The 24,845-nt window shown below is 32.9% G+C and overlaps 2 protein-coding genes across 3 annotated transcripts in view; one reads left to right on the top strand and one right to left on the bottom strand.

Annotated features, from left to right (window-relative positions):
* Positions 1-11,340, top strand: part of LOC113509680 (early growth response protein 3) — a 50,232-nt gene extending 38,892 nt beyond the window's left edge. Inside the window, exons 1-2 of one of the 2 annotated variants that reach the window (XM_026893076.3) lie at positions 4,687-5,012; positions 6,988-11,340. In XM_026893076.3, the coding sequence (XP_026748877.1) occupies positions 4,808-5,012; positions 6,988-7,940 (1,158 nt within the window). In that variant the 5' untranslated portion in view covers positions 4,687-4,807 and the 3' untranslated portion in view covers positions 7,941-11,340. Of the gene's footprint in view, positions 1-4,686; positions 5,013-6,987 lie in introns of those variants that run through there. The other variant, XM_026893075.3, reaches the window with a different exon arrangement.
* A 2,542-nt stretch (positions 11,341-13,882) lies between these two features.
* Positions 13,883-24,754, bottom strand: LOC113509708 (protein TAPT1 homolog). The gene is made up of 10 exons (XM_026893108.3): positions 24,435-24,754; positions 24,098-24,362; positions 22,603-22,916; positions 21,359-21,456; positions 20,068-20,306; positions 19,782-19,970; positions 18,470-18,619; positions 17,852-17,969; positions 17,227-17,370; positions 13,883-16,620 (listed from the first exon to the last, which is right to left on the bottom strand). The coding sequence occupies exons 1-10, from the start codon at positions 24,556-24,558 to the stop codon at positions 16,447-16,449; spliced, it is 1,815 nt and encodes a 604-aa protein (XP_026748909.2). The 5' UTR covers positions 24,559-24,754; the 3' UTR covers positions 13,883-16,446.
* Between the last annotated feature and the right edge of the window lie 91 nt (positions 24,755-24,845).

Genomic DNA, 24,845 nt, shown 5'->3' with positions numbered 1-24,845 from the left:
ACCGGCGTGTGAAGCTACTAGGCCGTGGGAAGCCACTCTACTACGATACACAACAACTTTGTTTGTATAAATTGTACAAGGATACTCATACTGACATAGCGTGACACTTCTCGTAGCTCACATTTCCCATTAAAAACATTTCAATTGTCATTTAGCCACTGGCGGCTTATCATATACACAACTTAAAGTATTTTCGAAGTGGAACGTTCTGTCGCTAATCATGTAGCTTTTGAAAGTAACTTATATCAGTTTCACTATTTACACCGCATAGCCACTTGAAAGTGACTTATGAATAGTAAACTAAATATTTATTCTAGTAGACTCAAAATTAAAAAAGCCAAAAATGTGTCTAACAAGGAACCCTTAACTGTTGCCATTTCATAATTTTCTCTATATATATCTAAACTAAACATTATTGCGTTATACTATTTACTACAAGCCTCTTCTTTTCGGTCAATCCCTCTAGTCTGAGTTGACTTGATCAGAAAAGATACTCTTGTCAACAAAGAATGGCTGAAATAGATGTCGAAAATTAGAACACCTTCTTAGGATTCACGAATGAAGATTCATTTGGTAACACTTCGATGGAGTGTTTCTATCATTTTGGCATTTTTCCCCTATATCTTTCTTTTCTTCATTCAAGCAACTATTATAAATTTTTACATATAATATTTTGTGGCTCACGTGTGGCTCCGTGGCCGAAGAAATTAAGCAATCATGAAAACAAATAGCGTACACTAGTCAACATGGAGTTGACTTCTTCCAGTATATTATGAGTTAGTAGATCTCAAACACGTTCATTTTAAAGCCATTATTTTTCGTACTTGCTAAAAACTGAAATAACATTTTAAAGACATGCCTACTACAATATACTTTGAGAATAGATAAAAGATATTCACTTTTGAAGTCTCAAAAATTACACTTTTCAATAATTAACACATCTATAATAGAAAGTGGAGAACTTCTCCCGTAGACTTTTTTACAATCAAAATATATAATCTATACTACAAAACATCAATAAATATATCAAAACTAACTTTTACCTGCGACTTCGTCCGCGTGACCAGGATATGTTTACTGATCGGAAGAAAAAATAGCATATATATTTCTCCACCCCATTCATATACCTAGTACATGTATACCAAACATAGTGACTGGTTAAGCCACTAAGATACTATCATGTCGTTTTGTTGGGCACCTCTGTTCCATTCGTGTTTCTATCGTGAAGCAGTTGTTTGGATGGGTATGTTTCGATTTAAATGGTGGAATATGGCAATGAATTTACTGGGTACAGAGGAATAACACCTGAGTCCTCAGGAATGGCAACGCATGTGGGGTATGATGGGCGAAACAGTATACTTTGTTATGTCCGTGGTACTGCTCACATCTATAGGCGACGGTTACCACTTTCCATCAGGTGGGCCGTCAGCTTGTTTGCCATTCTAAGTTGCATAAAAAAACATAACAACTTAATCTATACTTATATACAATTACGTACAAACCCAGAAGTTTCAACCATGAATTATAATTCTCAATAACAGAGCTTAGGTAAGTACTAACGAAATAGATTCCATACTAAAATAGACAGCTTACTGAAGCAACGCACCGAAATAGCACTCCGCCTCCGAAGTCCGAACCAAAACTAGTCAAGTTAAAATTAGAATGATTCCCGCAGGGACGTTTTCATCCCGTGATTCACCTGCTCAAAACTCGATTGTTCGCATTTTACGTACGTCAATCGGTTGCGTGGTGTTTACGAGTGAGAACAGCGCGGCGGTGCGCGGGAGCGTCAGCTGATGGCCAGGAATAGCCCTGACATCGCGGCCACGCTATGTCGCCTGCGCCCGCGCACCCACAAATAGCGCTCTATAATTAGACGTCGGTGAAATCGTGGGTTTGTTATTTTTCTTTATCGTCTCCGTTACGCGATAATTGGGTTAGCGGCTGCATGTGGGCCTGATCGGGCGTCGGCGTGTCTCGGCTACTCGGGCAACCACCACGCACCGTGCTCCGGCCATTGTCCTGGCGCCTAACGCCTTGCGCCTCTTGTCACTTACCTTCATCACATTCATCCAATGTTTCTGCTATAATTCATCTACTTTACCCATGGTACCTGTTACTGTATCCTAAGACTGAAGCACCATATTAAACTGATGTGTTATTAAATGTAATTGCTTAATAAATGATAAATCTAAATTTAATTCATATTATAGGTTTTTAATAAAAATAATGGAATAAAGTACAAGTATTTTAAATTATAAATAATATCAGTATAAATAAAATAATATCAAATATAATCAGTAATCAAAACTTGCAATTATTTTGCTAATTATTTAGTAAATAATTAGCGAAACATACATACAACAGTATCTTACTATCAACCCTAATGCATTTAAATCATAGTAAACATCTGTCTGTTATACATATGTCTACTTGCATAATTTCTAGCAATAACGCTGTTTAATGTCTCCAAATATAGTATAATAACGTCAATGCTTAATCCTCAAAGCAAAAAAGTCCATAAAAATATATTAAGGTACATAGTGGAGAAATCAAGTAACACACATCATAATGTAGATCATTAAATTGACCCAAATACATATCTAATATACTGTCCTAACAAGTATTTTCCGAAGATAAAGCAAAATATCTTCAAGCATAAATATAGCTAATCATCAGTCACCCAGGGATATTGAGTGGTGCCAAAAGCCGTTATTTACTATTAGGTTCTCAAAATTTTCATGTATTTCGTAAAACTGATATAAGTGTTTGTCATATTACTCGTGAGGACGACCAGTGTAACTTCGAGATAACCCAGGTAAATTATCATAGTTTACCCAAATGATCGCGTTGATTACCTTCTCTTATAAGCTACAGTATTTATCATATCTTCCAAATCAGAATATTTTTTTTATTCAAGCGTACATGATACATAGGTACCACAACATTTTATTACATTTTATTTTTACCATTCCAAGAAATAATTTCAACCGAAAAGAACTGGTAAGAAATTGAAAATTTATTTTTAAACAAATTGTTACGTATATATACAAACTAGTTTTTTTTTTCATGCAGGTGAACAAGATTGTTTTTATATTTTCCCTTGGAAAAAAAAGCAATTATCCACAAGAAAATTACCTACTCTATGTATCGAATTGACCATTCATCAAATAAATAATAGTAGATACTATCCTGGCCATATGTTACCAAACCAAATTTTAAGAAAATCCATATCAATATGACTATAAAATCTAGTGACAGTTTTATTTATACTCAAACTTAAAGATGTCCTCAGGTCTCATTGAGTATATACGTTACTTAAACTGGCAATGCTAAAAATAAACAGTATAACCCAAGTCCTAAATCGGAATGTTGTTTTACAAGAAACTTACTAAACAGATTTTAGAGAAACAAGAAGATAATATGCATGATAAAATCTAGCAAGTAATAAACAGGCAAATGTTGAATAAAGGATGGAAAAGCTATGAATGCAATCATTATACCTATTATTGAAACTAAATTACGAATACGTCTTATGCTGTACCTTTGGGTCTACGTTTTAATATTATTTATTTATTGAAATGAACGAAAATGATTAAAATGTATATGTTAACTATTTAGCAATAAATGTTGGTCAGTGTTATATTGCCTTGATATTGTCAATGGTCCAGGTCACCACCCACTCACCAAACCTACACCAACTCAATAAGCAATTGCCAACAAACTTTGAAGCGCTTATAGAATTCAGCAATTAGTGATAATCATAAGCCTGTAATAAGAGGTACATTTAACAATTAAAATATTTATCATATTAATTTACTTAGGCGATTATTTGCTTCCTAAATAATACTCTAATATTTATTAAGTAGTTCTACTTATTACTTACCGAATAATTATAATATGACAATCTTACATATATCTAACGTTACTACAGATTATGTTTACAAAACTGTTAACTTTCTCCAAAAAAAGGTCGAGGGTTGGAATACAAAAAATAACAATAGACTGTATCCACTTCATACAATCCACCCGATCACGTGATCGATTTAGTATGAAACAATTATATTTTCAAAGGTATGTCAATCCATATTTTTTGTTAAAATTTGTATGGATGCTAGACATATATCTGCGTCTTATCTTACTAATATAATAAAATTATAACTAGAGGACATCTGTACATGAAATATGAATATATGAGATAATGATATATTAATCAGGACCAAAAACCCCAAAACTATATTTTCTAGAAATTTTGTCCATCTGTCTGTATGTTTGTTTCGGCATCACGCAAAAAGGTCCCATGATTTACTAATAACATTAAAAAAAACTCGTAAGTAATTCTCTACCTAATAAAATTTGACGTTTTAGTGGTAAAAAAATCATTGATAATGCTAATTCTTACATAATATATAAAAATATTAGGTAAACGAGACGCAAACACGGCGTATGGCACATGTTTTAACAGTCTCAATGTTGAATGAAGCGGGTGAGAAAGCGTGCTATGCACGAAGGCTTCGCAGCGGACAGCGGGCAGTGTGGGGCGGCGGGCGGCCGGGGGGGGCGGCGCGGGCGGTGGGCGGCGTCGGGCGGTGACGTCAGCCTCGGGGGGGCAACGCGTCGCGCGATTGGTGGATATGCGTGCGCCGCTACCGAATATGGGGACCGCGGCTCCATTGATAAAACTGCGACGCGGGGTCGCGCGGCGCCAGTCCCCTTCGCACCGGCCACGCGAGAGGCCGTCTTCACGCTGGCGTTGTTCGTAATTCCTTTCGGCCCGTGGGCCGAGGAGCAGGTGGTGCCGGACGGGATGGGCACGGATGCGGAGCCCCCAACCGGCCCGCACCTGCTCTCCTTGGCCGACGTGGGAGCCCTTAGCTTCGACTGCGCGCTCAAGCCGGTGGCGGGACCAACAATCTCGTCGGGCGGCACACCAACCGACCTGAATACCCCCGTCACCACATCGGATTTGCCCGCCTTCTTTCCGAGCCTGCTTGAACCACCACCTATATCAGGTGCGCATGACTCGAGCACAGAGTGCTGGTTTTCAATGCTCCAGCTCTTTACAACACCAGATAGATACCTACGCATGCCGACGGCACACGTACGCGGGACTCACCCCGCTGGCTCTTCGGAAATTACGTTGTAAATAAACAAGCAGTTTTTATAATTCTCACGTGTCTTTAAATATTCGAACGGAAGTGTCTACTTCTAAATTATTAATGCGCGTTTTATTAAAAAGTTTGTGATTAGTAAATTAAACTAGAATAAAATATTAATTTTAGAGTGTTATTAATTGAAGTGAAGCAGAAAGTTCACCGCCCCGCGTCATATGGTCGGATCGATACCAAAGCTGAATAAAGCTTTCATTGTGAATTACCGTCGCTAACTAACTTCTGATCAAGTGCTTCAAGTGTTACTTACGTGTTTATTTTGACAAAAATTTTGTCCGGTTTAAATTAAAAGTGACCATAAAAGAAATAAGTATACAGTGACAAACGGGTAAATATATAGCCATTAGTGTCAAAATAACTATCCTTATTTATTTATTCTAAATTAATATTTACTTTATTAGATAGGTACCTACACATAAATCTATAACTGAAACTTTGATAATTTTGCCACTTAAATACATAATACTTATGAACACATTTCAAACATGAATTTTATATAGGTAGGTTCTATATGTTTAAGTAACACATATAGGTATTTATTGAAATAGATAACATCTCAAGATAGAGAAGTTAAAAAATTCCTGAAACAAAGTTATTTACAAAATAAATATAAATAACCTATATATTAGACTATGCGTATTAAAGTAGGCGCACAGGAACTATTTATATTTAATCATAAACGACCTACTTATAAGCACATAAGCAATTACAAGGGCAAACTGCCCTTGTAATTGCTTATGTCATTCATGGCACAAATATATCCTCTTAGAATAAAGTTTTGATAATTTATTCCAGCACGAATAAAAAATCCTACTGATACATCAATAGCATCACTGTCATGTAGCATACCTACATTCATGTAGGTACGTCATTTGTGTCTTAAACATATATTACAACATTAAATAAGTCAGAAACAAATAAAAATCATAATAACTTGGAAGTAGACACGTCTAGATATATCACAAAAATTTTATTTTGATAAATATATCTAACTAGCATAATTGGAAATACCTTTAAATTTAATAATTACATATAGAATTAAACGGCATTAAACTGAAAAATATTATTTATATAAACGTGCATATAAATCAATATAATTATAAAAATAATTTCGCGTTTAGAGGCATTTAAAAACATAAATCTGCAAAATATTTACCCAACGTAAACCAATGGTCGTCCTCTATGTTCGATGAACACTTGCCCAGATATACAATTACGATACAGCTATCGGTTTCCGGTGGCTTATCACGGTACTGTTTCGCTGCCTTCCGGTGATCCTTCCAAACCAGAACACAAAAGCGTATTAAATACAATAATAAATGACCTATGCCATATTCAACTCTCTAGATGTTCGTATTAGTATACAACTAAATATCGTAAGTAGTTTTAAAAATAAATACATGTAAACATTTATATATCTTGTCACATTAACTTTGTATTTACGTAACTAGCTAAGTAGTTAAAGAAATAGTTGGAATTGTCACAGCAGTGGCTGTTACAAAATAGCAGTAATTACATAAAATTCTACGGGACTGTATATAACAGTAAGTAGTAAAAAATATCGAGCATAGGTCTATGAGTATGTATAATTTTTCTCATTTTACATATCACACTCTAAAAATCTAATAAAAAATATATACTTGAACATCACCAAAATTCAGCTATTTGTCGAGTTTTCAATAAAATAAAATGTATGTATATACTTCTTATAGTTGTCTAAGATCATGGAAATTAAGGTTTTACGAATATGTATGTTAAATGTGAAATACTTTTTAATACCTGCAAATCGCTAATAATATAACTCTGTTTGCTGCAGGTACATTACCAGGCGATGAACTCTCACTAGGATGTTCGCCGCGACGGCATAAACACGAGGCATCGTTGTCTCCAGGCGCACGCGCAGAGGACGCCAGTAACGCGTCAAGTGCGAGCGCCTCCCTATATGGCCCTCCAGCTGGAGGTATTGCAAAACGTGCCCCTTCACCGCCATTACAATGGCTAATACCACCGGGGCCAGGGCCGGGTAGCGTCGACAAGTACTTTCAACAAGATTACGAGGAGCGCGTCGAATTACTCCCGCCGGAGTGTCAGACCTCCTACTGTCCGCCTCCGCAGGCCTGTCCTCCGCCTCAACACTGCGAGTACCGGCCTCCTCCACCGCAACCGCAACCACAACAGCAGCACTCGTGGGAAACACAAGAGTATGCAAGTGCACCGCAGCCGACTCCGGGACCATCGGGTTTGTTGAAACGAGAACCGTACCCGAGTCCTGCTGGAGATAGACCCGTACAGCTCGCTGAGTACAACCCCTCTACTAGTAAAGGCCATGAGATTCTATCTCAAGTGTATCAACAAAGCACACAACCACTAAGACTTGTTGCTGTAAAGCCGCGAAAATACCCCAATCGGCCGAGCAAAACCCCTGTTCATGAGAGGCCATATGCGTGTCCTGTCGATGGTTGCGATCGCCGATTCTCAAGATCAGATGAATTAACGAGGCACATTCGTATCCATACGGGACAGAAACCGTTCCAGTGCCGCATATGTATGCGCTCGTTTAGCAGATCAGATCACCTCACGACACATGTTCGAACACACACAGGAGAGAAACCTTTTGCATGTGACGTGTGCGGCAGAAAGTTCGCGCGTTCTGATGAAAAGAAGCGGCACGCAAAGGTTCACTTGAAACAGCGATTGAAGAGGGAACGCGGCGGCGGCGGGCCTGCGCACCACCACGAATCGCATCCGCATGCGCCTGCGCCTCTCTAGCGATCACCAGCGCCCGCGTCGGCGCTCTCACCGCTACATTCGAGCGGCGAACCGCCGTCGACTCCCGGGACCTCCGACTCTTCGGATAACTGAACTTTTATATTTTCACGTTGAAGTTATCAAATAATTTCATCGCTTAGGTGTAAAAAATTGTCTTTAACGAAGCTTTATTAACTCTACATTTTGTAAATTCACTGAAATTTATATAATATATATTATATAGGTATATATATTAATATATATATATATATATCTTTTTATACGTATTTGTCATTATTATCAGGAAATGAACTCGATGTATTTATTTAGATAGGTAGGTTAATTGAATGAACTCGACTGGGAACAAATGTAAATACGAAGCGATGTGGCCTAAAGTGTCCAATGCACGCAACAATTATACGGTTACTGTGCGACCTCGTGCCCCGGTCATGTAGCAGACGATCTCAGCGATTGAAGAAGATTGCATCGCTGTCGTCTTCGACATAGTGTGAACACATATCTTTCTGTCTGATGGTAGTTCCATAGCTAAACTTAAAAATATATCTCAGAATGATATAGCACACTGGTGCGTTCAATGTGAGTGTATTACGAAGTGATTGTAAAGAAGTGATACACAATGAGCCTATCGCAGGTACAAACGAGGCAAAATAATGTTTACCACTAGCATGTTAAGAAACGGCGTGTTTTTGATACGCATCTTCGAGATGAAAATTTGTAGAAAAAATGTGGTAAACATTTATTGGCCACGATTACCTACTTAATTATTGTAGGTAGGTCTAATTAATATACTTTACAAAACTAACGTGAAACTGTGCCATTTATTAACTTTACAACATTACGTGCCACTGCAGTTTTTATTTAATACATTGTATACTAAGTGTAACACGACTGCTAAATAAGTGATAACTATTATTATTTTGTTTTATATTTCTAGTCGAAGTTATTACGAGCGCAAGAATATCGACTATTGTTTGTTTTATAAGATGCATACATTCACTGTAAAACGATTTATTTTCGACAGCTGCTGTCAATCTTCTCTTGCTCAATGATTTATTTAACAAAATTTGCTCAATTCCGCTTCTTTTAGATCGTACTCCATACAATTTATTTAGTATCAATGTTTTTTTCACTACTAACGCTATCAGATCTATGTGTATTGTAATTCTCTATGCAATGTTGCACTTGTTATTCTATTAATCACTGATTAATTTTTCTCAGTGGCATATATTTTTATAATATGCATATTATTTATCTAGACTAACCTAGTATATAGCGTATGCGGTAAATTATGATCTCTTAATCATTATTAATTATAATTTTCAAGTACCTTAGCGAGGTCCCCTAATTTATAATACTCATAAGTTTTTGTGTAGATATAATTATCTGTAAGTCTCGTTTCTAAAATTTAAATTTCATTTACTGTGATGATTGTTACGCAATTCCTGTTTTATATACATAATTCAAGTAGGTAGGTAGGTAGTCAATGTTCACCGCTGCGAGTGTTTGTCCCATTCGCAACCGTACCTATTAGATCAATTTGTTTATACGTACAGTAAACAGGAAATTAGAGTACCTATTCCTAATTTTAAATCTTAAATATATAATAAAAATTAGAAATGGTACCGTTTCTGCTAGTCGCAAATGATGTAGATACCCAACGTAGATACGGTATGGTTTTTACATTAGTACAAAATTAAGCACAAATATGTAGATGTTCTCTTTAAATGTAATATGTTATAAACGCCTTCAAGTTCAACTTATACCTATTTCTTACTTACTATTGTAAATCACTGATTCAAGTGGTTTTTAATTATATTACTGTTATGTACTCGCGGGTTACACTACAAATGTAATTTTATAAATAGGTATAAACATAAATTCCAGAAATCAAATAAATTGTAACATGTCACCGAACAAGCAGTGATAATAATACAACAGGGTGGGCCCTTAATAATCTTGGTCGTTATGAATTTAGGATACCAGACAATAATATTACCTACAAATTTTTGCGACTACTACTCTAACCGCAAATGGGGGCGGTAACAATTATAAATTCTTATGTCAAGAAAAAAAAAATAAAAAAATTGGCTTTCTTGACACAAAAAAAACACAAACTATTGTATTGCTGAGATCAAGACAAAAACAAAAAATTTGTAAAATCTACCTGTACCTAAGTACATTACCAGAAAAATCGTCCAGAATTTTCTCGTAAATTCACGTTCTTTTTATGTATATTATACAGTTATAAATAGCTGAAATTGCATTGTATAAAATGTCAAAACATACATAGCATTTTTTATACTAAATGTTAACAAGTTTTAACACAATCGCAAGCCAATGAGATTATAAGAAAAGTAATTTGATACGAAATTGAAAACTCGCGAATCTACTGTGAAAATGTTGGCAGGGTTAGTTTCAGTACTTGACTCTACTTCGGTATATATTTTCTACTCACCAGTTATATCTGAATTACAAAATGCTCAAACTTGTAATTAACTTTTGGTAATATTTATATAATAGATAGCAATGTCAGTAGGTATGTACACAGTGAAACCGTTCCCAGTTGCTCAGTTGCACTTTAAATAAAATTGCAAATCATAACACGCGTTCTTCTTAATGAGCGAACAAACTTGGTATAAACTAACGCGACCACACATTTGTATACACAATTAGAATGAAGTACGAGTTTATAATATTTTTACTGTTATAAAAGAGACAAAGTCTCCGATAGACAAGGCTAGAGTAGATAGGTATTAATAAAGCGTATTCATGTTAATCGAGTGACAATTGAAACGGAAAAGACTAAATTCTTACACATTTTACGTAATGTTGCATCGCGTTAACGTTATTGATATACGGTGTTTGTATTAGGTTACGAGTTGCGACTCGCCGATTGTTCGTAGGCCAAAACCGCGGCGCCCTAGGCGTCGGCGGCGACGGTTCTTTGGGCACATCGGACAGTGGGGCGATTTTACATTGTTAACAACTTCTGTTACATTACAATTCTGTTGCGGTGAAACGCGTCATTTTTAACATTTCACGTTACTACCTAGAACTTAGCGAATTTTACGAACAGAAATCGATAACTTTTATGGTGTTCACACAATACCTTAATGAATGGGTACGAAATCTTTACGAATTTTGTGTAAGTATGGTTATTATTTTAAGCTGTCTTTGTATTTCACCAGAGTGAAAGATGTTGTTGATGTTCTAAAATGTAAATTAGTTATAAGTGCATAGGTATTGTTAAATCCCACTAATTTTTACTAAATTCTATTTAATATATTTGTAAATACACTCTGACTAAATTTGAATTTAATGTGTATATAAGAAGAAAACAAATTTTTATTTAATATTGAAACCACCTAAGGTGCGAAAATACAAATTGTTGAAAACTTAACCACTGAAGTTTGCTTTAAAAAACCCTTTAACATAAGTAAAAACAGAACTAGAATAATCATAATTAACGAGCTCTATATTTATTTGAATACGCCGATATTAAATACAAAGACAACAGACAAAAACTAAAGAGTTTTAAGATCCAGAACGTACTATCTACGCAAAACATTATTAGAAAAATAACACTTTACAAAATGTTATATTTGACTCAAAAAATAACATTTTGAGATATTAAATTTGTATGAAATAAATTTGTATGTAGATAGTGTATGAATAAGGAAGTCACAATGGACGTGTATGTATTAACCAAATTATAAAAGTGGATAAATCAAGCAATAGGTACATGCAAGGATTTTTGCAGTTGCTTTGGTTTTAACCTACAATTATATTTAACCTGAAGTTATAATTAGACAAGTATCACCCTATCATCATGATGATAATAAGGTTTATCTACTTAAATATATTATTCGCTATATCGGTGATACCAGCTTACCATAAATCAGGATAAATACAATAGTTGGCAACAAAATGGACTCATTAGTTAATTTTAGCGATTCGTACAAATATTGGCACTGTTCTGTGTTATTTTTGTATTTTAAACATTCACTTGTCTTTTCGATCAGAAAATATCTTTAGCTAGCTAATTATCTCCATTGTTTAAAAATAACTACCAACCAATACCACAGCTACACTATCAGTCAAACAGTTAAGAACTGTCAAAATTTTTAAACAAAAAATATCAGTACTTACCCAATATTTATATTTAATAATTTAAAATTCTGTTTCCTAATAATACGTCTAAGCAAAACTACTACTATACTATATAACTATACTACTATAATATCTAGTAGTAGATTTACTTATATAGCAAATAAATATATTAAGCGATAATATAACTATGAAATAACATATCAACCATTTAATTTTTATTGTCGCTCAAGTAGATACCTGTCTATCACATTTTAAGCATAAATATAGACCAGAGCTGGAATTAATCACGATAATTTGTAAAGAGGACCACGAGAAATAAACCGACAGACAATAAATTGCAATGCAATAGGACCGTTAGACCCTATTACTAACATTACTTATAATATTATCACAGAGTTCGTATGATGAATTTAAAAAATATATTCTCCACCTAAAATTTAGAAAAAGTTATAAGGTTTCGGAAATACTGACCCTGAATTTCGGTACGTATAGCCACTCCGTTACATGCTGTGTAATTATATATCAGTAGGTATCTATTAGTAGATAAATAATATAAAAAGATCCGCGTCCTTCTTAAAACATCACCAAAGCCTAACTGTGGTAGTCAAACCGCTTGCCAAGCGTGACAATTACCTACTAGCAAACCCGCAAATAGGAAAAAGCATATGTTCAGCAGTGATCAATTAACAACAGCTATGATGATGATGATGATGAATGTAAAAAGCAACATTTATTTCACAATTTTACTGTAAAGTTATGTAAAGCGTAAATAAAAAAAATCATGCAAATCAATCATCTACATTTTTTTTTATAAAAGCCCACAAAATATTTATAAAAATTAAAATGCAGCTAATAATGCCAAACTAAGCTAAAATAATTATATTGTCAAAAACTCACCTTTAAAATATTACATATAGTAATATTAACGGTGACAAGAGCGGCATCTGTTGAAAAATGGATATTTCGGCCAAAAGCAAGAACATACTTAAGCAACAAAACAAAAAGGCACACAAGCGCTTAATAAACTGCAACCAATAGATGGCGAGCAAAGCGTCAAGAGAAAAAGCAATGTGGCGTTCTAAAAACTAAAATTTAATAAGACGTGCAAATACTATAAACAATCGGCGACAGAGGACGCTTGACAACTTCAATTGATATATTTATGCTAAACGTGCACTATAGCGGAACATCTACCAATGGTAAAAAGAAGATGAAGTCAAGTTCAACTTCAGTTGACCAATTATAGCAAATTCACTAGATATTAAGCTAATAGGCTTAAACTATTGGCTTTTAAATCGTTGTCTTATTTGCCTATATAGTCATGGGCCATCAAGTTCACATCTTAAAAAGTTTTTACTTTGTAAGCTTCGACTAAAGGACATTAAAATTATTATTTTTTTTATTAAAATATTAAAATATTATTTTTTTTAACTCCAAAAAAATATTTAATTTATATTTTCATACTTAAATATGTTTATATTTTAGAGTGATTATGTCCACTACTACGAGTATATTACTGATATAAGTAACACCGAATATGGATAATAAATTAATTCAAATTTCCCAAATTTTGCCCAACAAAAGCTTACATTAGGAATAGATTATATATTATACATATTTTAAGGTGCAATGTCATGTTAATAATTACTATAGAATTATACTGAATCTGTAATTGAAATATTTCAAGACTATTGTTACAACTGCTACCAATGGAAATATTATGTTTACATATAATCCATCCATTTTGGCTCTAAACAATCATTAAATATTGTTTATACAGCATCTGCATTATAATTTTTTAATTTGTAAGGTTCAAAAATAAAATCAAAACAAACAAATCATAATTTAATTCATAAAAAAAATATATAAATTAATCATAACACTAATATCATCAATCATAACTATGTCAAGATACATTAATTATGATATTATCACCATCAAATTTTATACAAAGTACTCTGAATATATTCCACATAGGCCTTATTTACATACAAACCATTTATTAAAGAAAGCGTAAAGATATAGCAATATATAAACAATGTTTTCTATATTAATAATACTTATTTTAAATTAACAACCCCAATTTTCTGTAAAGGAACTTGTTATTTGGATTTAATAGATACCAATATATGATCCGAAACTTAATGTCTCTATGTATTTCAGTATAAATATAGAATAAAAAAAAAATTAAGTAAAAAATATTTCTTGTAAAGATAATCTTGATTAAAATTGATTAAGACACCGTCTATAAAAAATAATTAAAAAGCATGTTTATGCCGTCTCTAATTCTAGAGCCCTGTGCCATAAAACTACTATTATTATAAATCACAGGACTTGTGGCTTATAATAATAATATATTTTGGTATCGAATATTTTGTTTTTTTTTTTTATTTATTTAATTTTTTATATTTAGAGCCCCTTAATGATACAATTTTGAAAAAAATATTTTTTACTTAATTATTTGTAACTCAACCTCAATTTTTCTTGGAATTAATTATATTATGCGATAAATTTCTTTATGTCATTGTGTTGTAGTACCATACTACTAGATATTAGCGTATTTTAAATTATTTTCCAAGTGGGCCTGAACCCTTAAAAAAGCGTATATTTACTCTTAGACATATCATTGCAAAGCTTCGCCCAGATCCTTAGGTGGGCACCAGACAATTCAGAGGTGGACACGATTTAAGTACACCTATGATACTAGAGGACCTTAATAATAAAAAGTGCAACAACGACAAAAATACAAAAATTCAATACACAGAATCAATCAGATGCTCAAAAACTTCCAGAGAACCAATAAATACACGTGATCATTATGGCTCACTGGAATGAAGCAGTTATTTACAATTTCAGCTACCAAATTATATAATTAAGTAGCGAACAACATTTTTTATTCGGAATCTGAGCGAATTCTAAGCACCCAAAGTGATATCAGTCTTTAATTTTAAACTAGTACCATGTAACATCTGATTAACGATATATAGGTAATGTAAAATGTTGGTTTTACTAACGTTTTAAATTCGGGAATGCCCGAATTTTTCGAATTAAATAAAAGCCCTTATTCTTGAGAGCAGTTCACCACGACCTGCATCGCGAGTGACATTGCGCGACCAACGCGCTTTTTGATTTGAGTATGATTCACTATAGTTATTGTTCAATGATATATTTGTAAGTTCCAATTTTAAGATTTATATATTCCGGATATTAGATGTCAGTGTAATAATTAATAAATTTCTGCTTAAAACAAGTAAATAAAAATATAATTTCGAAAGTCATTTTAGATTTTGTTGATGCAACTTTAAAAAATTAGTTAAGGATGACTTTCTTTCGAAATTTGTTATTAATTATTTGTTATTTTTTTAAAATGTAAAGACGTTTTTTATACCAACGAGGTGGCAAACAAGCATACGGCGCACATGATAGTAATCTGTTACTATAGCTTTTAAACACCTGCAATACCAGCAACATTAGGCGCTTTTTGCCAACCAAAAAGGGATATTATCAATTACTTTTTTATATAATACATGTGCATGACGATAGTTTTAATAATTTCTCAATGATTTATGTCTTAAGAACAGTCCGCTACAGTGTTTCTCATTAGTCGTACCACATATAAACGAAACAGGAAACTGATTATAAGCAAACTATTTCTTAAGAATAACTTTTAGTAACTTAAACGACATATTCAATTGAATTTTGATACATTTGGCCGTACGTGAAGTTTTGTTGATGTAATTCTCCATCACCAGGGCTACAAGAATTCCAGTCAAATCAACAAAAACTGCCCATTAAGTGAACATTACCTCCCTTGCAGAGTCAGTTCTTATTTTGAATTAGTTTGCTTTATTTCAACACAAACAAAACTAAGATATTATATTTGTAAATCTTGTATTTAATTTTGCTCTACAATAAAACACCGACTTCAGTCGTGACTAAACCAGTTCTTTTGATTTAAAAACCGAACTACACAACCGAATTTAATTTTTTTTTTATGGAACCAAAATAAAAGTATATCCGAAAGTATTTACAAAATATCGAACAAATATCGATTTGCAAAATTCTTATTGAGAACTCCTTCCTTTTTTGAGTAGTATAATCAGACGAAATTAATTAAAACAAAACTCAGATATACGATATTTGAGTTTTGTTTCAAGCGAACTAGTTGTTATTAATAATCCAAATATCCAATTAACAGAAATCTAAAGTCGGGGTTACCTGTCTTTTACAGCGAATCACAAAGTAATCACACATTGAACAATTTATTAAACTCTTTCACACGAATAATTTGAATAATATCTTTTTTAATTTAAAGTACCTACTCCCAATCAACATCGCTCTATATCCCAATATGGACTAGTTCAGGTATGACTAAGTGAATACCAAGCACGTGATGTTACGTTGCTTCGTCGAAATGTTCTTCGGCTTTAACTAAGTTAGGCTCGGATTCGGATCGCCGCTTGAGCCCGTCCGCGCCAGCGTCAGGTGAGTTCGGCCGCTCCACTGATTCCGGCACCTTGTCAGCGCCCGTGGCCGCTTTGATATCCGGGGCGCTACGGCTTACATCTGCCTATAAACAATTTTATTCAATTGTCATATTTATTAGCATATATATATATATATATATATATATATATATATATATATATATATATATATATTTATATATTATATATATATATATATATATATATATATATATATTTATATATATATATATATATATTTATTTATTTATTATAACCACATTCTTCGCATTCACTTTTCAATCGCTTGCAGCAGTCATTACAATTGTTAATCGGTTCAATTGTACCGAAAGATTCAGCAATTTCATTTTTATTATAACTTTTCGCTTATGTTCGCATTAGTGATTTCGATATACTTCCTTCGTTTGCTTTTTTATATCTATAAATTATATATTACACTAATATAACAAAATGTTATATAAACCATTTTGTTCCGAATAAGAATGTTGATTTCTCCACAAACCTACATCCCAAATAGGAAACTAGTTATATGTATTTTCAACTTAACAAAAATCGGACTTTTCAAATGAATAAATATTCTAGAATAAAAATGTACATGTGTATATAAAAATAGGGTTCGTTCTTTTGCTTAATGCAACAAATAACCTCTATCTATATAATCATAAAAACAATAAATCGTAGCCGCTCACCAGTTCCGGTTCCAAATAATCTCCACTCTCTTGTTTAACTTGTACGTTCATCTTGTCATTAAGATAACAAACGCCGTTCAAATCAATGGCGCTGTTAGAAAATATGGCCGCTGCACCCACCGACGCATCTACTAGGGGTTCAGTCTAAAATACACAAATTCTTATTTTATGTTATATTGTTTATCCTTTACGCAGCTTCACCCGCGCTAATTTATTATCTAAGATACATATATGCCTGTATCGTATGTCTGCCTGGTCCTTAAGCTAGGGTAACCTGTGTTATGAGGAATGTCTAGACGATATCCAACTAGTACATCAAACATACTTTTATTCGAAATTTCTAATTTCTAACATCAGCGATTTAAACTGTTCATTTATAGACCAGCCACTCATATAATTATTTTTAGAAGTACACCTTCGTACATGATATTTTACTTTATTATTTTGCTATATAGAGTTCAAAAACTTTTTAAATTATTTTCGATGACCATACACGACAATTAAAATATCTGTATACACATATCACTTTGTCCCGTACTTAGTACATAGTTGCTTGGGGACAGCTAGTTGCCGTTTTAAGGGTAGTGAAATCATTGGAGACTATGTTTAATTAATATTATCATACCATGATTACATCTTCAGGAATGAGAAACTTTAGTTGTGTTTGCTTTTTTGTTGTAGTTACTTCAACATCGGGAGTTTTGTGTGTACAAGATACATCTTTAATAATCTCCTTTTGTTCTCTGAAAAAAAAATATATATTCCTCTAAAATCCTACTAATATTATAAATTTGTCACCAGCCTTTGAATTTTGAATAAAATTTAGTATGCAAATAGGCCATATTCTATATTAACTCATAGGGTACTTTATATTAATCCTGGCGAGCAAACCCGCGGGATACAGACAACATACTAAATACTTTTACAAGGCTCTAAGTACCTGTCAATATTTAAAAAAAGATAAAAATATTTTCATCACATTACCTGCGCAGTGTCAATTATACAACCTATGAAATACATCGACTATGGAGGTTATTTTTATAATTAATAGTATTAATTTAAGATATGTATATGCCACATAATGTAACAATATTTATTGAAAAAATTTAATCATAATCAAAATGTGATTATAAGTCACTTGAGAATACATCAACAATCCATCTGATAAAATATTTAGTAAATTAGGTTTCATGATTTACATGTTTAAAAACCAAAAAAATATATTAAAGCAATAAACATATACCTTTTAGGTGTTGTGTGAAGAGACTCATTCTTCTCCATCTGATGTTGCGAAATTAAGTCACAAGCTTTCCCAAGTATAACTATAGAAACCAACACTCTAATAGATATTAGGCACAGATAGGCTAAAAATATAAGGAAAATGGCTGCAAACCTGTGAAAAAAATTTACTCTTTACATTTCTCTCTCTCTCTCTCTCTCTCTCTCTCTCTTTCTATCTAGTTATTGTAGTATAATAGATTTCTATTTATAATGAAATAATAAATCATGAATGATATTTAACATCGCCCACCCGATTGTTTCAAAACAGACGAAACTGCAGTATTGAGCAGTTATCTAACGGCTTTTTCGGGGTGAAAGAGATTGTTAGTAATGAAATTTAACAGCCCCATTGCTAGCAATACTATCAGGTCGATCTCCACGCAGTTCACGGATGGCAACCATCGTTGTGAATTATTGTTAAATTCGTCACGAGGGACTAACTGACCTGTTTTCATCCTCACCTCCATTTATCATCTTTCACTGGGACCCTGCCAGCATATACCGATAGCGTAGGTGGGGGTATCATTCCATTTCCATTACTTCTTATCAACTACACAACTATTTATTAATCGCTAATAAAACAAAATATATGAAGTTTACACCGCCCCACATATTACTACATACCTTACTTTAACAATCGCATAACTTTTTTTTTTTATACAACTTATAATGGCAAACAATCTGACGGCCCACCTGATGGAAAGTGGTAACCGTTGCCTATAGACATGAGCAGTACCATGGATATAACAGAGTATACTGTTTCGCCCATGATGCCCCCCATGCGCTGCTATTCCTGAGGACACAGCTGTTATTCCTCTGTACCCAGTAAATTCGCACCATATCCCACCCTTCAAACCGAAACACAACCATGCAAACACAACTGCTTCACGGTTGAAACACGAATGGGACAGAGGTACCCAAGCAATCGACTTTTGTACAAAGTCTCCCTCTGGTATAACGTCCCACTGTTGGACACGGCTCTCTTTATAAGAAAGGCATATTAGCCTATCATATCTACACTCTGTTCCCTCTGCCGTATTGAGCTCCATAGCCCTAGTCGTTACTCATAACATCTCTAGTATACCATAAAAAGTAGTGGTAACATTTACAACTTTACGTTACGTTACGTTAACAATACCAATAATTTAATTACAATAATATAGTATATATATATATATATATATATATATATATATATATATATATATATATATACTGTATTGAATATTGAATTCTATCGAAGATAACATTCTATTATCGTGTGCCATACATACCCGTCCACTTTAACTGCGTGAACCAACACCCTCGTAATAACAACGCCCAAAGGCAATGGGATGAAACCCATGCGACGTGCTACCAAATCAGAATGATCGCTGAAAGCATATTTCTGCCTAGTTTGCGCAACATCGTACGCCAAACTCACTGTATACTCCCTATACACGCCGTAGGGGATTTCATTAAATCTGTATAAATATAAAAACACTTTTTAAGCATTAATTTAACACATACTTAGTTTAAATGATAAGTAGCAATATAACAATGGATAATATAAATACACACCTAGTGATAAAGGCGTGCTTGACCCAATCAATTATGACCTCAAAGGTTAATACGAGGACGCAGTCTGGCGCTAAAATCCAGAAGCGCTCTTCTCGCCACATATATTCTTTCATAGTTTGTAACACTACTATAAATAGCAGTACTGAGAGATGAAGGCGTTCCCTTACATCGCTACATGACACTTGGAATAAATTGTTTTTGTCAAATTTCTTAAATACACTTCCTTTGAGTTCTACAAACTGAAAAACAGTAAATAAACAATAAATAACTGGACTGACATTTATTTTTGTCATTACCTAACAACTCGTCCGCAGAGCATATAAGTATAAATAGCACAATACTATAGCATACATTCAATAATTTGACTAAGTGAACAATTCAACATGTGACAGATTTGTAACTATCATAATTTAAGGTTGAGTTCCACAAAAAACCGACTTTAATTGTGGTAAAACTAGTTATTTTTATTTCAAAACTACTGAACCGATTTTGATAAAATTTCTATGGGATTAATTTGTAAATACATATATCCTTAACAAATATAAAAAAAATACAACCGAATTGAGAATCTACTTGTTGAAGTCGATTTAAAAAACACTGCTATGCATATGTACTAACATAGCAGAAATAAGCAAGATGTGGTAGAATATGCTACCACATGTTGCTTATTTCTGCCGTATTAAAATAGTCTTTAACATAAAAGGAATATTACTCTTCGGGATTGGCAAAGGGCGGTGGAAATCGCAATTTAAAAACGGACGCGTATGTTATTATTCACATTACAACCATTCTACTTCCTCTGTGATGGCTTCAATATATTTGCCATTGAATTAGTTGTACGAGACATTTATAGTATTTTTTTCTATACAAGGCTAGCACATTTCGGAATATGATGTAATACGCAACTTAATATTATTAATATATTTTTATCAACGTAGACACGCATTTTTTTGTCCAAAATAGAATTGCATAGGTAGCATAGCTAACACGCACGAGATATAGATACTGGCGAATATAGTATGAAAAGAAATATAGTCCATTGTTTCTATTGTGACTTCTTAATAGAATTATTATATCGATCACATTATTTAAAATTCTCCTATTTGTATTTTAAAGATGGAAGAACAAAATGCAACAACAAATGATATTACGTTTTGTTAATGTTATAATATATGCATACCCTTATTAATCTAACTACAGACAAAGAATTAAATTAATTGAGAAGAGCTTTAATGGAACCGATTAAAGCTCTTTTTTAATTCTTACCTACCACTACTCTTTATTTACTTACATTGTTTGACATCATAATTATAAGAAGACTTTTATTGTTCGAATTAAAGGCCACATTAAGAGTTGTTGCTTGAAACAGTACTAACAAACTATGAAGAACTGGACACATGAATTAAGGAATATTACATGTACAATAAAAAAAAAACTCGTTTAGCATATGTCTACTAGTAGCAGAAATAGTGTTGTTAAAAATAAATATTGTTTAAAAAAAGGTAACCTGTATAAAGAATAGAACGTTGCAGTAATATTGTCATATTTCATTAATTTTCAATGTTTCTGACTGAATATTGAAAAAGTTCTTTGCTAGCAAATTAGAAAATTTTATTCATGCAATAATATAGTTAATAAACTTTCAATGAAAATTTGGATTTTGATAATAAAAATGTATTTGACAAATTCCAAAGCAAAATATGACGTAGATGCCACTACAGCTTGTACAACAGACTATACTCAGAGGAATAGTTCAATATGATGCCCACGACCACCTTCTACCATCATACAGCTCGGCATCGACACAATGTTCACCCCGATACCATAGAGTATTGACGGTAGTATATAGCATGGTTTCAGAGACATTTCTTCCCATGAACGCTCAGGTTATGGAATGAACTCAAGATTTTTCCAAGAAACTACAGTATGGGGTTATTAAAAAAAAAGTTTCTTCAGGGTCGGCAACGCGCGCATAATACCCCTGGTATTGCAGGCGTTCATAAGCTATGGTAACCACTTAATATCAGGTGGGCCATATGCTTGTTTGCCACCTCAGTGACATAAAAAAAATTTTAGTGGTAGATTCATATGCAATATAGTTTATTACTATTACTTATTTTCAGTAGAGAAAGAATAATCAAACAGAAACATTAAAAAATGTTAAATTGTTTTGTTCTTGAAAATTTACAGATAATTGTGACATTGCCATACTTCAGTAAGCTAAAGTAGAAATACTCTTAAAATGTAATATTCAATATGATGACAAAGTAATTCATCTTTTTAAACCCCTGAATAATTTAAAAAACCTCTTTACTCCTTTTTTAAAAAACTTTTAGTCTCATAAGAAAACCTCAACAAAGAGCATTCCATAACCTGAGTGTTAATGGGAGGAAGAATGAAATGAATAACATTTTCAAATCTATTTTAGGTTACACAACATAAAATTAAAGATAAAATTACTAAAAAAAATAATCTAAAAAAGAAGATATAGAGGAAATAGCCATCTATCTTATACTATGTATATGAAAAGGATACAGACATAGGTCATAGCGAATAACAGATGCGGTATCAAACCCAAATGTTCTCGCCGCCGATCTCTGGGTTCTGTTGCAGTCCAAAACAGAGCATCTATAGTGTCCTGACCAAAGGCTGAGAATAACCTATCACCAACTTCTAACATATTGTAAAAGATATACAACTTCATAACACTCTGACTCTTCACTAAGTGGTACATCATATTTGTGTCTATATAACACATTAAAATGCTGCATATTACTAAGATAAATCCTTTCAATACATCACAAGTTTCAGCTGGTTTCAATATGTTCTTCCGAGAGTTGGAATAAAACCTGAAATATATAAATGATACTTTATTTTTTTTAATCAATAGAGGTTTTTCAAAAATGTTCTCTTAAATTATGGTTTAAGATTTACTATGAATTATGACTCAATCCCCATTTTGTAAAATTTCTTAATATTATATGAAATTATCCATATAACCAGAATAAAAAAAATATATGTTCTTCTATAAGATACCTTAGCCAATGTCTACATTTGTTAATTATACCTATGTACAATTTAAAAAGAATCTGTAATTCAGTAACAAAGGGTATTTTTATTGTTGTTCTATGTTCTTCTATTTATATACTTTTCTGTGTGATGTTCAAATTTCCAATCCAAAATGTATGTTGCTTATTTTTCAGTCCTTATAGTGTTTGGGATAGAAACATTGTATGCAGGTCGAATTTTATCACTATTGGTTGAGTCATGTTAATAATACAGATTATCATATAAAAATATTAATAAGCATTGAAAGATAGACAACATAAATTTAGAATATTACATTTTGAATTGGAAATTTAAACATCATACAGAAAGGTATATTCAATATACCTTTAGACTGATGAGATATAGATATTCACTATTGGAACTGTAAAAAATACTTGGAACCTAAAACCTTGTTTGATATTACCGTAACTACCTATTTAGAGCTCCAATATCTAATGAAACAGAACTAAACAAAACCAATATCAGGAACAAATAAACTATTTACTAAATAGATAATTTTTACAATTATTATATATCTAACCAACAGCCTACCAAAGAGACCACACAACCCCCAAAGCCTGGATGATAAATTTATAACCAAATACACAAGATTAAGTATAGAAATAACTAGTTAAACTACTTAATAAATATAATACTGCATAGGTGGGGGGGAAGGGTTTGTTAACAATGGCGTTTGACAGCTCCATTGCTAGCAATATGCTCTATTAGGTCAACCTCCACCTGGTTCTCTCTGGAAACTACCGTGAACAATTCTTGTTGAATTCATCATGATGGGCTAACTGACCTGCTTCATCCTCACCTATCATCCTTCACTGGTGCCCAGCCGGTGTATACCTATAGTGCGGTGGAGTTAGTTTTCCATTTACATCCATCAACATGAATTACATGTTTATTAACATGTAAAGTAGGATATCTAAAATAATTCTTTTAAATAAATGATAATTTCATTTCTCACACTTACCCAAAACACTTCCTAAATAACCTATTAAGGAAGGACCAAAATGCCATAATAAATCTTAATGGTAAAAATGTATATACAAACAACAATGAATCTGCACATTGAAAAAATCCATATGCCATGAATTTCTCTAACTCCTGTGGAATTTTTATAAAAGAATAAACTTTTTCCCTTCGTGCAGAAAACCTCTCTTCATCATGCTCAAGTAAATAACCTCGTGTAAGTTCAACTTGTAAAAATGCGAATAAAGAGGCTGGTTTTTCTCCATCTGAAATTAAAAAATTTGTCAACATTCATTTGACAGAAAATTACAAATGTAATATAAATAACAAAAACATACCTTTGTTCTTCATTTCTATAGTAGGTTTAGAGTCAGTGCTTGTATCAGCAGAAAAATGTTGAACATTACTTAAAGGCATAAAACGCAACCTTTTAGTATGCTCTTGAAACTCTTCATTTTTCATAATAATAAATAGAAAATAAATTTATAGTAATAAAACATAAACATTTATACTCAATGGAGACACCAAATCATATGGTCCATATTATTTCTCTTTAAGAGTATTTATTATCGAATAAAATTATTAAACAATCAAAATTATCGCAAAATTAACTAATAATCACTAATCTGATATCTTTAAAGACAACACAGACGAAGACAGAAACTAAAAAATACAGATGTTACGAAACAAAACATCAGTCTGACAGTGACACAAGATATTACACAATGGCAGTTCTTGAGTCGAGGCTC

Source organism: Galleria mellonella, unplaced genomic scaffold (genome assembly GCF_026898425.1).
Source record: "Galleria mellonella isolate WM207_F2 unplaced genomic scaffold, CSIRO_AGI_GalMel_v1 utg57, whole genome shotgun sequence".
Taxonomy (NCBI): Eukaryota; Metazoa; Arthropoda; class Insecta; order Lepidoptera; family Pyralidae; genus Galleria; species Galleria mellonella.
Note: the sequence above shows the minus strand (reverse complement) of the source record. Positions and strands in the feature narration are given on the sequence as shown.

Excerpts from the sequence above, each read along its gene's own strand:
- LOC113509708 (XM_026893108.3), bottom strand. The coding sequence starts at position 24,558 with ATGAAAAATGAAGAGTTTCAAGAGCATACTAAAAGGTTGCGTTTTATG. Across the intron at positions 22,917-24,097 it reads TTATTTAGGAAGTGTTTTGG|GTTTTATTCCAACTCTCGGA; the intron begins GTAAGTGTGAGA and ends TATATATTTCAG. Across the intron at positions 19,971-20,067 it reads AAGCACGCCTTTATCACTAG|ATTTAATGAAATCCCCTACG; the intron begins GTGTGTATTTAT and ends ATATTTATACAG.